General features: G+C 46.1%; 1 protein-coding gene across 1 annotated transcript; it reads right to left on the reverse strand.

The window, feature by feature from the left end:
- Positions 1-4,038: 4,038 nt before the first annotated feature.
- On the reverse strand, positions 4,039-7,266 carry TCF23 (transcription factor 23). The gene is made up of 3 exons (XM_059943252.1): positions 7,045-7,266; positions 6,095-6,337; positions 4,039-4,218 (listed from the first exon to the last, which is right to left on the reverse strand). The coding sequence occupies exons 1-3, from the start codon at positions 7,264-7,266 to the stop codon at positions 4,039-4,041; spliced, it is 645 nt and encodes a 214-aa protein (XP_059799235.1).
- Positions 7,267-18,130: the final 10,864 nt, after the last annotated feature.

Genomic DNA, 18,130 nt, shown 5'->3' on the forward strand with positions numbered 1-18,130 from the left:
GACCGAATCACTGTGTCTGCCCCAGGCAGAGGGTAGAGCTGTCATATACAGGGTCACGGGGATGGGGTAAGAGCTTTTCTTGACCTTCGCCAATCTATTCTAGGGCAGAGATTCTAAGAATTTTTGGTCTCAGGATCCCTTCATGTTCTTAAAAAAGTAGGGCTCTGAAAAGCTTTTGCTTATGTGGGTAATTTCTATTGATATTTACCCTATTAGAAATTAAAATAGACTTAAAATATTTATTTAAAAATAACAATTAACCCACTATATGTGGGTTATAGATAATATAGATACCATTTTTATGAAAAATAATTATTTTCCATATTGGAAAATATTTAGTGAGAAGAGTGGCATTGGTTAACATTTTATTTTTTTAAAGGAATTCCTTTATTTTTATTATTTATTTATTTATTTATTTACTTTTGGCTGTGTTGGGTCTTCGTTTCTGTGCGAGGGCTTTCTCTAGTTGCGGCAAGTGGGGGCCACTCTTCATCACGGTGCGCGGGCCTCTCACCATCGCGGCCTCTCTTGTTGCGGAGCACAGGCTCCAGATGCGCAGGCTCAGCAGTTGTGGCCCACGGGCCCAGTTGCTCCGCGGCACGTGGGATCTTCCCAGACCAGGGCTCGAACCCGTGTCCCCTGCATTGGCAGGCAGACTCTCCACCACTGCACCACCAGGGAAGCCCTACATTTTTGCAAGTATCTTTAATGTCTATTGTAATCGAGAGCTGGACTCTCCCATCTGCTTCTACATTCCATCTGTTGTTGCAATATCACATGTCATATGGCTTCTGGAAAATTCCATTACACTCATGAGAGAATAGGAGTGAAAAAAAGGCAAATCGCATCTTGTATTATGAAAATAATTTTGGCTACTTAGGGCACTGAATGGGTCTCAGGGACCTCCAGGGTTCCCGGACCACACTTTGCATATCTCTGATCAAGAGCGAAACTTTTCCTGTAAAGGGCCAGAGTTCCTTCACAGGAACTCTGTAAATATTTTGCACTTTACTGTCTGTCACAGCTATTCGACTCTGCCTTGTATCGGGAAAGTAGCCATAGATCATATGTAAACAAATAGGTGTGACTCTTTTCCCATAAAAACTTATTTAAAAAATCGAGGGCTGGATTTGGCCCACTGGCTATAGTTTGCCAACCCCTGATCTCGAATACCAAGCTTGCAGGGGCCCTGGGTTTAGGGCTTAGGCCACAAAGGGGAGAGGACAGTGCCATCTGACTCATCCTAGCCAGGCTCCTTCCAGAGGAAGCGAAAGGGAATTTCTCAGACAAGACTAGATTTTTCTATTTCTAATGGCTCTAGTTCTCAATTTAGTGAAATCTGCAGTCTCCACCTTAATACTTAGATATCCTTTGGCCAGCTCTGCTTCTCCCAAAGTGCATCCCCTGTAATTCTGCTGCCCCTCAGAAAGCACACGCATATCCAGCCCCGGAGAAGTTGTCCCGGCCATCAGTGCTTCACCCCCACCTAGAGTGACAGGCACCTGGGGACGGGACAGGCGGTACAAGATGCTCAAGTGGACCAACCAGCCCTCTCACTCCCGAGCCAGGCCACCTGAGCGTCATTTTGTCATCCAGGCTCCTGTTTCCTTTCGGAGCTTCTTTCCTACATACCCCTGTTCCCAGGGTCTCCCAGTGAGAGGGTATTTTTCTTTCTTCCTCTGCTAGAGGAAAAGGGGGTTACTCCTGATTCTGGTTGATTTGTGGGTCGAAGTCTCCAACCTGACATTTCCTCTGGTTATTCCCATTCATCCCCTGGTCCTTTCCTTGGCTCTGCCTGCCCCCTGACAGTCCTTTTGCTTCCTGACCTGACTGTGCTGGGTGCTGTCTGGCTGGAGGAGACGGTCTCTGGACCCCTTGGGGACTGTCCAGAACACTAAGGAAATGCCTGGAAAGATCCCGAGACAGACTTAGAAACTTGTAATGATGGTGCTTGCCCTCCCCCAGCCCCCCACCAGCTGCATCCTTCTTTGGCCCTCCTTGTCTTTTCTACCAGGGTAATGTGGTCCCCCCTCTCCCGAAGGGTCTGGCATTACTAGGCAAAGGCTGGAGTCTGAGCGGGGTGGATGGAGCAAGCTCCCAAACCTGAGTTATCAGGAGAAGCTCCGTGCTGTGGGGGGGCCCCAGTGCACACCCAGAGCCAGCTTTCCCAGCTCCATCCCCGGAGAGAGATTGTGTGCTACCAGCTCGCGAGGAAATTCATGTGCTCCTCTTCTGACCACGTTCAAATTCAACAAGGAAGATACTGCTTTTTGGCTTTAAACATAGAACATTCGAGCTGGACTTTTATGGTCTTGCGAAGCACACTGTGCTAGTGCCCACCCACACCTGGTCTCTGCCCTGCCTGGCCCCGTCCAGCTGCCCAGAAGCAGCTCTGCACAAGCTCTCTGGGCTCCTCGGCAGAGACTTGGTAGATTTATGAGTTTGGCCTTGGCCGAGGCCTTCTCGCCATGGCTCCCAGCCACAGTCCAGCTGCTCTCCCACATCTCACGCTGCCGCGGCTGGGACGTTCTGTGTCTGCTTTTCTGCCTCCACACCAGTTTGCTGAGTCACGCCCTCAGCCCCCTTCCCCTGCTGCCCCGGCCAGCCCTGTGGCAGCTCCTCACTCCAGAGCTCAGAGCCCCGGCCCCTCCCAGTCGGCCAGAATCTCATGCGTTCTCATGACGGCAGTGGTGGCTGGTGGCGTCTGTCTAAGGCTACCCCTGTTGGGGCTCTAGTTGGCCTGGCCCGTGCCTTCCCACTCTGAGGCACTGAAGTTTAACAAAACGATGGTTCCTTCTCTGTCTGGACTTCAGGTACCTGATCTGAAGCCACACCTGATCTGGAAAGTTACTTTCTGTGTGTATAGACACTGAGTTTTCCTCAAACTGTTTCTACAAGGCCAGAGATAAATTCCATTAAAGCACTATCTGATTTCTGGCGCCCCATGGCAGGACTAAGGGAGAGCCTGGGAGGGCAGTGCCTGTGGGGAGGAGCTGGCCGGAGGGAGCTCGTTGTAGACAGATTGTAGAAATGACTCCTGAGTCAGTGGGGCCTTCGGCCAAAATCATACAAGGAACCCTGTGAACCCAGGCCTATCTTGTTTGTCCTGGAGGTTAGGTTTCTAATACGATGGAAGATTGTAATTATTATCCCCTGGAAAAGATATACGTTCTCCTTCTCAGGTCCTTCAAGGATGTAACTGAGTCTATCAAAACCTTCAAACGTGAGGGCTTAAGATGCTGCCTGGTTCAGTTAAGGTAGAGTTGCCTCTGGGATAAAATCTCAAACTAGGCAGCTAGGACTATGTACAAGTTTCTCTGGATACTGGAATGTAAGCAATGTAAGCTTTATGGTTTAACCTGTAAATATAGCTCATAGCAAGAGAAGAGTAGAAGGGTGCAGGGCCCAGAGAGGGAGAAAATGTAGTGATGAGGGGCAGCTGGAGAGACCATAATGCAGATACAAAATTCCTAAGTTCCTGATGTTGGGTAAGCATCTTGCAGTGCAATAACCAAGTATGTTCCCTTCTTCAGTTTCCTCTCTACCTATGTGACCCCGGCCCAGCTCTGCTCACACGCACAGCTGCCGAGAGCCTGTCTGGACCCTGGCTTTCCCATCAGCACCTGCAGCTGTTGCCAGCCTCAGCCGCTACCTCTGTACATGTGCAGCAGTGTCTGTCTTCTTGCAATCTCCAGAGGGTCTGTGGGAACCTTAGGGGAGAAAAGCAAGGGACAGTGCCCTAACTCAACTTCCAACTCAGTCAGACCCTTTCCTTGCCCACTTCCCTGTAACTGCCACAAGGGAGCCACTGGGGCGTCACCCGTGGGGGACAAGATGAGGATCTGCTCCCTGGTCCTCCTGAGTACTCTCCGTCACAGAGGTGCCCACTCCTCTGCCTGGTCGGTGTGCTGGAACCTGGGAGTGGAGCCTGAATCAGATCGATGGGTGAGAGGCAGAATGAAGACAGGCAGGGCCTGGCAGAGAATCCAGGTCCCTAAGCTTGAGTCACAGCCCAGGAGAAAAGGGCGACTGTGATGATCACTTGTCACCAGGTGCTGGTGAGAGCGGCCTGGCGGGAAGAAGAGCATCTGCCTCTCCAGAGACTTGGGGTCTGGTCTCTGCCTCCTTTGTTCTTTGGCCCGAGGTGACGACTGTGGTGGAGTCAAGGCCAGAGCACCCCAGGCCTCCGGCGTAGAGACGCGATCGCATCGGCCACTTCTGCAAGACATGGGGAGGGGATGAGGGTCATGCTCACTGGCACAGCCCTCGTCGTCCTCGGCACCCCAGACCGGGCCTTCCCTAGCCTCCCTCCCTGAGACCCGTCCCCACGACTGCTCCGATGACAGCGGTCCCAGGCTCACCACCACTCATGGCTTCACAAATTCTCCTGACCACCTGAGCCTGGCTGAGAGGCACAGGAGGAGCCGTCTGAGAAAAGCAAGGGCCCCAAGAGGAGCCCCCGATGGTGGGGAGGGAGGCGGGCGGCAGAGCTGGCAGCAGCCAGGGCCTGGGCAGTGGGGAGGGCAGCAGAGTGGGGCAAGGGCAGGCTCCTCCTGACACTGAACAGTCCTGACCCCTTCTCTTGCCCAGTCCCGGACCCAAGTGCCTGTGGCCCCAGATGTCAGTGCTGCCCACTCCCCCTAAGCAGGGGACCTCCCAGGATTGTCCATCCTTCCAGCAGGAGCGTGGCCAGTCCCAGAAAAGGCCAGGTTGACTTGGCTCTGAGGTCTGCCCTCCTCTTGACAGCCCCCCACTTGGGGGCTGAGGGCCACTGCTCCTGGCTAGCTAACCCACCCCACCCAGCTGCCAGAGTGCTAGACCTAGCTGGGCTCTCATTTACTCATTCTTCAACATACTTATGCATCACCTGCTTCCTGCAAGGGCCTCACCTTGGCCGCCATCTTACAGCTAAGCAAGCAACTGTGCCACCCGGGGACACTGCACCAGGTGCCACCATTGGCATTTCAGAGTTGCCCCTTTTAGTCTCAAATTCTTGCATTTTAGTTGTATTTATATGAAAGAAAAATATCTTAAGTTTCAAGACATTTCAGAACTATGATGTTTAAGGAAGAGAGATGGTGAAAAGTATCCTCCATAGACATAAAGTTACTGTCCTCAGAGGGCAAAGACAATCCTTTACAACAGCTACACTCACAGTCAGCAACTTACAGTGTGCTCCACCCCATGCCCGGGGCCTGCTTAGTGGCTATGAGCCCTGGGCCTGAACTGCATTCAGCCACTTAACCTACCTAAGCTTCAGTTTCCTCATGTGTAAAGTAATCTTCATTTGGTTCTTTTTCTATTTGTTTTTTCATTTTCTTTTTTTAAATTCTCATTTGGTTCTTGTGCAGATTAAAAGATAAAAATGCACTAAAGCATTTAGTCTAGCTCTGGGCATTACTTTAGCCCCCAGATAATGTTAGCTGTTATTGCGATGATGATTATTGTTAATCATACTTTTCCTTCATGATCTCATTTCATACCCTGGAAGCAAAGTCAGACTCATGTTATCTTCCCTTTCCGTATAATAAGACTGAGGTTCAGGAAAGGTAGGTGACAGTCGGGTGAGTGATGCATGCAGGAAGCCCTCCTTCCCCCTTTCCCAGCCCCTGCCACTCCCCCACCCAGCTTGGTAACCAAGAGTTATCTAGAGTGATGCTTTCTTAGAGCTTTGTTCTCCAAAGGGGGATCCCTCCTGAGACAGAAGTCCAGAGGACACCAAGGCACTGTACAGTGGCATGGTGCCCCTTGGAATCTAGGAATCTCCTAGGTGTGGTTTCTTTGCCAGGCCCCAGCCCTGGAAACTACCCCCTTTTGTCCTCTACCACTAAGTGCTCCAGAGTCTTGGGGCCTCTAAGAATTTCCCTCCCCTTGGAGGAACCATATTCTCATGAAGTCATTTCCAGTCATCACTCCCACTGCATCCCATGAGAAACATTATCATTCCAGTCCCAAGAGCCAGCCTCAGCTCTTCTCCCCCTGAGAGAGCAGGAAGCAGCCGGCCCCAGCGTCAGCTCTGCCGAGGGCAGGGGCACTGAGTTCAGAATCCCCCATCCCAAACCCCCTTCCCCAAGTCCCCGGGCCCGTGACCTACCTTGAGAGGGTGCAAGTAGCGGAGTCCACGCAGGAAGGGTGGCCAGGCGGGGCCAGGCATCTCGTGGCCAAGTGTGCGGGTGAGGTGGGCTATGTAGCTGGTGGCCAGCACCAGCACGTCCAACTTGGACAGCTTGGTGTCGGGCGGCACGGCAGGCAGAGCGGCCTGCAGGGCCAGGAAGGCCTGGCGCAGCGTCCTCACCCGGCTCCGCTCCCGAGCGGCGTTCTCAGGACTGGCTTCACTCTGCACAGAGGACGCCGGGTGAGCGGGTCTGACCGGACGCCATCGCCCCTGGTAGCTAAGAGCATCCTAGGGCAAGGTCTCCTGCCAGGGTAGTAGCATGCCGGACGACAGAGACCCAAGGGCCTCGTCCCCTCTTTGTCTGCTCTCAGCCCGGCCCCGCTTTACGGCAGAGGAAATGGAGAGAAGACCTCATCTGGGCTCAGAACCGAGAGTCCTGTACTCTTTCCCACCCGCCACTGTGCCTCCCCCTGGCCCTTGCTGCATCCACACCTAAGTCTGAACCCTGCTTATCAGGATGCCCTGGGGCCACAGGGAGCACACAGCCCTGCCCTGCTCTGTAGGGCTGACCCTAGGCCCAGCCAGGTCCTGAGACGTAGAGGCAACTGTGGTAAAGAGGAAAGGACACCAAAGCGTGCTGGCCCTGTCGCTGACTGCTGCTCTGGGACCTTGGGAAACATATCACTTCTCCGGGCCTCAGTTTCCTTGAGAGAAGTGAGTTGGGCCAGCTCTCTGAGCCGCGCTCTGGTTAAGACCGGCTCTGACTTCCCTAACCACCCAAGCATGGAGCCTTGGAGCGGAAGTTGGCCAACGTCCCCTCTCTTGGGCAGGGCAGTAACCATGAGTGAGGCTCTGCCATCAGAGGGGACATCGCAGCCCCTCCCATGCCTGCCTCTCCCAGCTACCTCTTCAGGGCCCGGCTTTCTTACCCGGCCACGAGCCAGGCTCCTGGCCCTGGCCCCTCGAGGGCTTGGGGCAGCTCTGCTCCATCTTTGGTTGCTCCAGCTGGTCTCTTCCCACAGGTCCTGCCCTGTCCTGCTCAGGCGGCTCCTCTTCCTGTCAGTGCCTGCTAGCAACCTCGGTGTGGCCTTGGCCGGGCTCTTCCCTACTCCTGGCATGGCCAGTGTCCCTCTGGCCTCTCTCTGAGACATGCCACACCCCTGAGGTATGATGCTGCAGCCCCCAGGACAGGAGCACAGGGCCTGAGGAAGCCCTTGGGCTCACGCTAGCGGGGCAGGTTGGTCATCCAGCCAGCAACGTCTATATCTGAGGAAGCTAGCGCCAACTCAGTCCTGCTCCGCTCCTTGCTCTGGGAAAACCGCCCACCGGCACAGCCCCCGCGAAAAGCCTCCTGACTGCCTCCCAACCGGCTGAGGGGCGGGGGTGCTGGATGTGGGGAGTGGCCAGGCCCTGGGAGGAGGGCAGGAGGATGGTGGGAAGGGAGCTCCCTTCCCGGATCCCTGCCTGACCCTGACTGTGGTCCTGGGATAGACCTGCAGCTTCGGCTTTGGGGCTCAAGTCCATGGGAAGGGCCCTGAACTCCCTTCCCTGTGCCAGAAGCCTGGCTGTGCACATCCCTGAAAGGACCTTTCCTCCCCTTGCCAGTGAAAATGACCTTCCAGTCAGAGGGCGCTACTCCCTATACCCCAAACATGCCTCTTATTTCCACCTCAGTGCTTTTACTTTTACCTTTTTGTCCCCCTGGAATACCTCCGTCTAGCTCTGCCAGGGGAAACTCTGCCCATCCTTTGGGTTATGTCCAAAGGATTTGTGAGGATTTCTTCCAACCCCACAGAACCCAGAGCCCACGTCTCCCTGTTTTGTTTTGGTTTTTTTTCTCCCTGTTTTATTGGTACCCCATTCTATGCACAACTACACCCTGGCTAGCTTCCTAACAGTTCAGTGTTCTAGATCACTACATGCCAAGCACTGTGCTAAGTACTTTACATGTATTATCTTATTTCTCAGATCAACGTCTTAAGAAAAAAAGACTCTTACATCGTCATTTTACAGATGGGAACACTGAGGTATCAGGAGGTGAAATAACTTGCCCAGTGCCAAACATCTAGTAAGTGATGGCGGTGGATGAGAGCCCAGGCACACAGTGAGACTTGGAAGGCTGCTCCTTACCTTACACCGTTCTGCCTTGGGTGGGTTACTCACATGTCTGTTCCCCTGCTAGGTGCGAGGTCTTTGAAGGCAAGGACCAGGATGTTTGCTGAGCTGCATCAGATCCTCCATTCAGCTAGTTAGGAGGAGGCAGGCCGAAGGAATAGCAAGCCTGCCACAGTCGGCCCTGCCTGCCCTCAGGTTACCACCCCTGCCTGCAGCAGAGTCATTGCACGTCCCTTATCCTCCAATCTTGAACTCCAGAGGAGACAAAATAAGTAAAGGGAAAGTGCAGAGAGGACAGAGGAACAAAGGTGGATATACAGAGACAGACATTCAGCCAACCAGAGAGAAAGGAAAACAGAAGAGAAGTAAAATTCACTTGAATGTCCATCGATAAGGAAGTGATTAAATAGATTTTGCTATATCCATTCTGCGGAATGATATGCAGTAATAAGAAGAAGCAGACATCTGTATAGTGACATGGGAAAACTCTCCAAGATGCATAGTGAAGTGAAAAAACCTAGTTGTAGATCACTGTGTATAATAAGATCCCAGCCAGGATTTTAAAAGAAAACACCAAAAAACAAAAGCTATAAGTATAAAGGTTTAGGGACTTCCCTGGCGGACTCCCTTCTGCCAGTCCTCCCTTCCAGTTTAGGACTCTGCCACTGACTGCAGGGGCACAGGTTTGATCCCTGGCTGGGGAACTAAAATCCCGCATGCCTCATGACGTGGCCAAAAAAAAAAAAAAAAAAAAAAAAAAAAAGTTTAAAGGTTTTTGTGCTTATGTGAATATATAGAAAGGAGACTGAAAAGATGCACACTGAGTTACTTTTTTTTTTTTTTTAACTCCAGATGCAGAGAATTCGGTGCACACTGTCATTTTTGGTCCACACAGGGCCTCTTGTTAGCCTTCCTCTCTCCCTCCTTCCCTCCCTCCCTCCCTTCCATCTGTTCCCTTTTATCCTATTCCCTATCATAGGCAACCATTCCAAACTGTTTAATGTATATTCTTTCGTTTAATGTATACTTTTTGTGGCGTTTTTAAACTATGTACACAAATTCTTTGACACTCCTCCCTTCAAAAGGTGGAGCATACCAGACGGCTTCACAGGCAAATTCTATCAAAGATTTAGAGAAGAGCTAACACCTGTCCTTCTCAAACTCTTCCAAAATATAGCAGAGGGAGGAACACTCTCAAACTCATTCTACGAGGCCACCATCACCCTGATACCCAAACCAGACAAAGATGTCACAAAGAAAGAAAACTACAGGCCAATATCACTGATGAACACAGATGCAAAAATCCTCAACAAAATACTAGCAAACAGAATCCAACAACACATTAAAAGGATCATACACCATGATCAAGTGGGGTTTATCCCAGGAATGCAAGGATTCTTTCAATATACGCAAATCAATCAATGTGATAAACCATATTCACAAACTGAAGGAGAAAAACCATATGATCATCTCAATAGATGCGGAAAAAGCTTTCGACAAAATTCAACACCCATTTATGATAAAAACCCTCCAGAAAGTAGGCACAGAGGGAACTTACCTTGACATAATAAAGGCCATATATGACAAACCCACAGCCAACATTGTTCTCAATGGTGAAAAACTGAAACCATTTTCTCTAAGATCAGGAACAAGACAAGGTTGTCCACTCTCACCACTATTATTCAACATGGTTTTGGAAGTTTTAGCCACAGCAATCAGAGAAGAAAAAGAAATAAAAGGAATCCAAATCGGAAAAGAAGTAGTAAAGCTGTCACTGTTTGCAGGTGACATGATACTATACATAGAGAATCCTAAAGATGCCACCAGAAAACTACTAGAGCTAATCAATGAATTTGGTAAAGTAGCAGGATACAAAATTAATGCACAGAAATCTCTTGCATTCCTATACACTAATGATGAAAAATCTGAAAGAGAAATTAAGGAAACACTCCCACTTACCATTGCAACAAAAAGAATAAAATACCTAGGAATGAACCTACTTAAGGAGACAAAAGACCTGTATGCAGAAAACTATACACAGATGAAAGAAATTAAAGATGATACAAACAGATGGAGAGATATACCATGCTCTTGGATTGGAAGAATCAATATTGTGAAAATGACTGTGTTACCCAAAGCAATCTACAGATTCAATGCAATCCCTATCAAACTACCAATGGCATTTTTCACAGAACTAGAACAAAAAAAATTCACAATGTGTATGGAAACACAAAAGACCCCGAATAGCCAAAGCGGTCTTGAGGGAAGAAAACGGAGCTGGAGGAATCAGGCTCCCAGACTTCAGACTATACTATAAAGCTACAGTAATCAAGACAGGATGGTACTGGCACAAAAACAGAAATATAGATCAATGGAACAGGATAGAAAGCCCAGAGATAAACCCACACACGTATGGTCACCTTATTTTTGATAAGGAGGCAAGAATATACAATGGAGAAAAAGACAGCCTCTTCAATAAGTGGTGCTGGGAAAACTGGACAGCTACATGTAAAAGAATGAAATTAGAACACTCCATAACACCATACACAAAAATAAACTCAAAATGGATTAAAGACCTAAATGTGAGGCCAGACACTATAAAACTCTTAGAGGAAAACATAGGCAGAACACTCTATGACATAAATCACAGCAAGATCCTTTTTGACCCACCTCTTAGAGAAATGAAAATAAAAGCAAAAATAAACAAATGGGACCTAATGAAACTTAAAAGCTTTTGCACAGCAAAGGAAACCATAAACAAGATGAAAAGACAACCCTCAGAATGGGAGAAAATATTTGCAAATGAAGCAACTGACAAAGGATTAATCTCCAAAACTTACAAGCAGCTCAATATCAAAAAAACAAACAACCCAATCCAAAAATGGGCAGAAGACCTAAATAGACATTTCTCCAAAGAAGATATACAGATTGCCAACAAACACATGAAGGGATGCTCAACATCACTAATCATTAGAGAAATGTAAATCAAAATTACAATGAGGTATCACCTCACACCAGTCAGAATGGCCATCATCAAAAAATTTACAAACAATAAATGCTGGAGAGGGTGTGGAGAAAAGGGAACACTCTTGCACTGTTGGTGGGAATGTAAATTGATACAGCCACTATGGAGAACAGTATGGAGGTTCCTTAAAAAGCTACAAATAGAACTACCATATGACCCAGCAATCCCACTACTGGGCATATACCCTAAGAAAATCATAATTCAAAAAGAGTCATGTACCACAATGTTCATTGCAGCTCTATTTACAATAGCCAGGACATGGAAGCAACCTAAGTGTCCATCGACAGATGAATGGATAAAGAAGATGTGGCACATATATACAATGGCATATTAGCCATAAAAAGAAACGAAATTGAGTCATTTGTAGTGAGGTGGATGGACCTAGAGTCTGTCATGCAGAATGAAGTAAGTCAGAAAGAGAAAAACAAATACAGTATGCTAACACATATATATGGAATCTAAAAAAAAAAAAAGAAAGAAAAAAATGGTTCTGAAGAACCTAGGGGTAGGACAGGAATAAAGACGCAGACGTAGAGAATGGATTTGAGGACACGGGGAAGGGGGAAGGTAAGCTGGGACGAAGTGAGAGACTGGCATAGACATATATACACTACCAAATGTAAAATAGATAGCTAGTGGGAAGCAGCCACATAGCACAGGGAGATCAGCTCGGTGCTTTGTGACCACCTTGATGGGTGGGATAGGGAGGATGGGAGGGAAACGTAAGAGGGAGGAGATATTGGGTTGTATGTACATGTATAGCTGATTCACTTTGTTATAAAGCAGAAACTAACACACCATTGTAAAGCAATTATACCCCAATAAAAATTAAAAAAAAAAAAAAAGGTGGAGCATAATCCTCCTCCCCGTGAGTGTGGGCTGGACCTAGGGACTTGCTTCTAACAGGTAGCATGTGGCAGAAGTGTCAGCGCGTTACCTGAGAAACTAGGTTATAAAAGACACTGCAGCTTCCTCCTTGCTCTCTCTGGGATCTCTCCCTCTGGGGGAAGCCAGCTGTTAAGTCATGAAGATACTCAAGTAGCCCTGAGGAGAGGCCCAAGTGGTGAGGAACTCAAGTTTATCAACCACACCAGCACTAACTAGCAACCATGTGTGTATGTGTACCACCTCAAAAATAGACCTTCCAGCACCAGTTCAGCCTTTAGATGACTGCAGTCCTAACCAACAGTTTGCGTGCAACCCATGAGAGGCCCTGAGGCAGAGTCACCCAGCTAAGCTGCTCTAACCTGTAGAATTCCTGACCCACAGAAGCCGTGTGAGATAATACATGCTGATTGCTGTTTAAGTTTGGGGGTAATCTGGTAAGCAGCCATAGATAACTAATGCAATGCGTGTCGTTGAACCATGTGCATTGTTGCATGAATGGATTTAAAAATCATTAAAATGATAATGCATTTATATTGCAAATATATAATACAATACTACTTATGTCTCAGATCACATTGTTACTTCTTCCATTCCATCCTATGTTTTTAAGTCCTTTGCTTCTAATTTGCTGCAGGGTACTCCACAGTGTGCACCCGTCACATTTTGACCACCCAGAGCCCCAGGGATGGACATCCAGATTGTCTCCAATTCCTTATCGCCCCAAACAATGCTGTCACGAATACCATCGCATATCTCCTTATGGATTCATGTCAGATTTTTAAAAACACATGTCCAGGAGCAGAATGCTGGGTACTCCCAGAGTGCCATCCAGAATGGCCACAGTGTGTGCACGTCCAGCGGCACTGCACGTGCCCTGGAGCCCCACATCTTCACCGCTACCTAGTATTAACCAGATTCCTAGTTTTACGGTTGACTAGCTATAAAGGGCCATCTTATTTGTAAGGGCTGTTTTAAATTGTCCTTATCTGACAACTGATGAATTCGAGCATCCTTTGTGTATGGAGCTTGGTAGAGATTCTGTTTTGTTTTCTCCATATTGGGAGACTGTTTTCCCAACATCACCTATGAAACAGTGCCTCCTCTCCCTGTTTTGTTGCAGCTCCCACTTTACCACATACTAAGTTCCCGTATTTATATATAGGTCAATTTCTGAGCTCTCTGCTCTGTTCTACTGATCTTTTTGTCTGTGTTTGAGCCAACATCACACTGCTTTATTATTATGACTTTGTAGCATGTCTTAATACTTGATGAGATAAAACTCTTCTCTTAATGCTTATTTTTTCCAAGGTTGACTTAGTTATATCTGGACCCTTATTTTTCTATATAGATTTTAGAGAAAGTTTGCTGAGTTTCTAAAAAATTCAACTGAAATTCTGATTGGGATTTCATTGAATCCAGGGGTTAATTTGGGGAGGATTGCCATCTTTATACTTTGAAGTCAATCCTTCCAAAAACATGAAATATCTCTCATTTTATTTCAAACATCTTCTATATCCTTTATTAATTTTGTAGTTTACTCCACAAATGTCTGTGTATTCTTTTTTTCTTTAATTCTATTGATGTATTGATTCAATAACAATTGATTCATTGTTGAGTTACAATGTTGTGTTAGTTTGGGTTGTACAGCAAAGTGATTCAGTTATACATATATATGTATATATCTATTCTTTTTCAGATTCTTTTCCATTATAAGTTATTACAAGATATTGAATATAGTTCCCTGTGCTATACAGTAGGTCCTTGTTGTTTATCTATTTTACATGTAGCAGTGTGTATTTGTTATTCCCAGACTCCTAATTTATCTCTCCCTCCTTTTTCTGCTCTGGTACATAAGATTGTTTTCTATGTCTGTGAATCAATTTCTGTTTTGTAAATAAGTTCATTTGTATCATTTTTTAGATTCCACATATAAGTGATATCATGTGATATTTGTCTTTCTCTGTCTGACTTACTTCACTTAGTATGATCATCTGTGTATTCTTGCTTAAGTGAAATAGTTTTGTTCAACTAAGTAGTTCATAGTTTTTGTTGCTCTTGAGAATACTCTTATTCTTATTATATTTTCTAGCTGATTATGGCTGCTATACAGAAATATTATTACATTTTAAAAGTTTATCCTGAATCCAGCAACCTTGCTGAGCTCTCTTATTGGTCTTAATACTCTGTTGATTCCATTGGTTTTTCTAAGCAGATAAAATAATGACAATTTTATCTCTTCCTTTCCAATCTTTATACTTGTTTTTTCATCATTCCTTAGAGGATCGACTAGTGCTTCCAGTACTGTTAACCAGAAATAGTGATAGTGGGACTTCCCTGGTGGTGCAGTGGTTAAGAATCTGCCTGCCGATGCAGGGGACACGGGTTTGACCCCTGGTCAGGGAAGATCCCACATGCTGCAGAGCAACTAAGCCCGTGAGCCACAACTACTGAGCCTGTGTGCCACAACTACTGAACCCCACGCGCCTAGAGCCCTTGCTCCACAACAAGAGAAGCCACCACAATGAGAAGCCCGCGCACCACAATGAAGAGTAGCCCCTGCTCACCGCAACTAGAGAAAGCCTGCGTGCAGCAAGGAAGACCCAACACAGCCAAAAATAAAAAAGAAATAAATTTAAAAAAAAATAGTGATAGTGGACACCCTTTTCTTCTCCTAATCTTAAATAGAATGTATCTATATTTCTTCATTAAGCGTAATATTTGCTGTAGGTTTTTGACATATGACCTTTACCAAGTCAAGGAAGTACTCCCTATTCCTTGTTTGCTAAGAGGTTTTTAAAATCATCAGTAAGTGTAGGTCTTTATCAAAACCTTTTTCTGCATAATCATGAGTTAATCGTGATTTTTCTCCCTCAGCTTATTAATATGCTAAATTATGTCATTAGATTTTCTGATGATAAATTTTCCTTGAGTTCCTGTGAAAAAATCCCACTTGAATGTGATTCATTTTTTTAAAATACACTGTCTGACTCATTTAGTAAATACATTACTTAGAATTTTTACAACTACTTCATAAGTGAAATGAGATTATAATTTTCTTTTCTTTAATTATCATTATTTGGATTCAGAGTCAAGGTTACACTAAACTCATACAATGCAACCTCATACAACCTGACTCTTTTTCTATTTTCATTTTTTTAACTTTAAAAATTGAGATATAGTTGATTTATAATATATTATTGTTTATAATATAATAATATATTATAAATACTTATATTTAAATTAATATTTATATTAAATATAAATAATTTAATAATTTATAATATAAATTATTCACATGTACAACATAGTGATTTAAAATTTTTATAGCTTATACTCCATTTATAGTTATTATAAAATATTGGCTGTATTTCTTTTTCTATTTTCTAAAACAACTTTTTATATAAGATGTAAATTAACTTTTCCTTGAAAGTCTGGTAAAACTTACTTGTAAAACCACTGGGGGGTTTCCCTGGTGGCACAGTGGTTGAGAATCTGCCTGCCAATGCAGGGCACACGGGTTCGAGCCCTGGTCTGGGAAGATCCCACATGCCGCGGAGCAGCTGGACCCGTGAGCCACAGCTACTGAGCCTGCGCGTCTGGAGCCTGTGCTCCGCAACAAGAGAGGTCGCAACAGAGAGAGGCCTGCGCACCGCGATGAAGAGTGGCCCCCGCTCGCCGCAACTAGAGAAAGCCCTCGCACAGAAATGAAGACCCAACACAGCCAAAAATAAATAAATAAAATTAAAAAAAAAAAAAAAAAGCAAAATGCCCCTAGGAGAGAGAAGACCGCTAAGAGCTCAAGGTCTTAGTGCTCAAACTTCTTAAAAAAAAAAAACAAACCACTGGGCCTGGGTGTTTTCTTTGGTAAAGAGGTGAAGAAATTTTAACTTTCATCTCAATTTTAGTTTCTTATTGATTGGTTTAAGTTCCTTATTTCTTCTTATAAATATCTGGTATTTTATATTTTTCTATGAATTTATCCATTTCATCTAGGAATTCCAACACTTTAATGTACAGAATGCTCTTAGAAATAGGTCATTAAGGAAATGAGAAAAACCAAAAATCCTATATAGCAAGAATTTTCTTTCAAAAATCTGGGCAGTTCTCTTGGAAGAGAACAGTGCAGAACTCTGAGAATGGCCAGGCAGTTCACCTGTCTAAGAGCAACATTTGGCTCAGAAAATGGGCAAGGCCTTGGGCCTCTGGGAAAACCCAAATTTCAAATGACTCCAACAGGCCGACCATTCTGTGGCAGGACTCGCAAGATGAGACTGACAAGAAACATCTCCAAGCTCTGCCTGAGACAGCCACACCTTCTAAGTGGCATAAGAACTTTGCCTTGTACTTGAACTTTTCTGCTGTTGAAACTCAGAATCATAAGAAACTATTGTGGCAATCCTCTTTGGGGTCAAAGATCATTCTAATCTTGACAGACTTGTTCACCATGCCCTCAGGACAGAAGAATGGCATTTGGATGGAAAGAGCAAAAACTGCATACTTTTCAGACATAACAGAACTGTCTTTTGTTATTCCCATATACATGTAGCTACTCTGAAGTTATCAGACGCCAACTTCAAGTGATGAGCTAAGAGTCAATAGGGGCTTCCATCCCAAGACCCTCAGACCAGTTTTGAAAAGTCACCCACAGAAAACACCACCGTGAGGGGACAAATTGGGCATTCCAGAGTTTCTTGCATTCTAACCATCTGTGAGATGAGGAGTGGCTCATAGAATGAGTGGCAAGTATTTTTAGGCTTTCAGTTCAATATTGTCTTTTTCAGAATGCATTCAGTTTTTGTTAAGGTAGGCCTCTCCTGAAGCTTCCATTCAGAGCCCATCTGAAATGTAATCAGGTCAATGCCAAAGCCAGACTTCTAGGGGAACCCATGAAAGCCCTTGCCAGATGGTAATTGGGTATGATGTCTTTCCTTCTGTAGGAACTTACCTATCAGGGAAGGAGGGCAATCTGGCTCCAACTTTTCTGAGCCAGGACACAGAGTAGGAAGGAAGAAAAAGATAAATCCACACTTGCAGCCACGTGGAAAGAGATCTTCTTGTGCCCAAGTGCATTCCCAGAGTTAGGTGACCTGGACACCCTCAGGGAGCTCCTCTACCTACATGCTCAGTCCTCAGGAGTGCAAAGTCATGGCCAGTTTAACCTGGGACTTCTCGGACTTTTACCTCAGGGTGGCATCTCAGCAGGGATGCTAGAGTAGAAAGGAAAACTTACACAGTGAAAGACAGTGTCCACAAAGCCCCAAGTGGTGAACCCAGACAGGGTAAGACTGATGTACAGGGGTGGTACTTCCCAGGCCAAAGGGTACAGGGGCCATTTCTAGTGCTCTAACATCTTGCACAAGTTTCCTACCAGGCAGCAGAGCAGGCAGACTGGGCCTCAGCAAGCTTATCTTGAAGGCAGCTACGGTTCTGAGTGCTGAGACTCATCTACAGGGCACAGCAAAGGTTCATGCTGTGCCTGGCTATCTCTGCTGCTATGGAACCACCTGCATGCCTGTGTGTGGACAGCCATGTGAAGTACAACTTTGTCCCAGTCTTGGGCTTCATCCCCAGCAGCCAGGCCACGGATATAGCAGGGCAGGTTCTGCCACATTGGTCCAAGTGGGCTTCATGGAGAACACAGGCAGCAGATGGGTGAAGGCAGAGCTTCTGTCATGCGTTCCCTTTTGAAGTTGGTCTGGGACATCTATTTCTTGAGTAGGACATAGGTAGGGTCCCAGGAACTGGTCTAACTAATGGAAGTTGGGCCTCGTGGCTCCTTGGCCTCCAGTACTAATGACAAATTCTCTTCCTCCTGGGTTTTTTTCAGCGCACCATCAGCCCCCACTATTTCAGGTGAAAGGAGAAGCCCCTGCATGGTTCCACGGGTACTGGCTCTGTCCACAGAGATGTGGAGAGGAAGTGGATGTAGGGTAGGATCATCTTCAACCTAGAACTTGAGCTCCATCTCCCTGGAACAATGACCTCTT

Source organism: Balaenoptera ricei, chromosome 13 (assembly GCF_028023285.1).
Source record: "Balaenoptera ricei isolate mBalRic1 chromosome 13, mBalRic1.hap2, whole genome shotgun sequence".
In the NCBI taxonomy this organism is placed as follows: domain Eukaryota; kingdom Metazoa; phylum Chordata; class Mammalia; order Artiodactyla; family Balaenopteridae; genus Balaenoptera; species Balaenoptera ricei.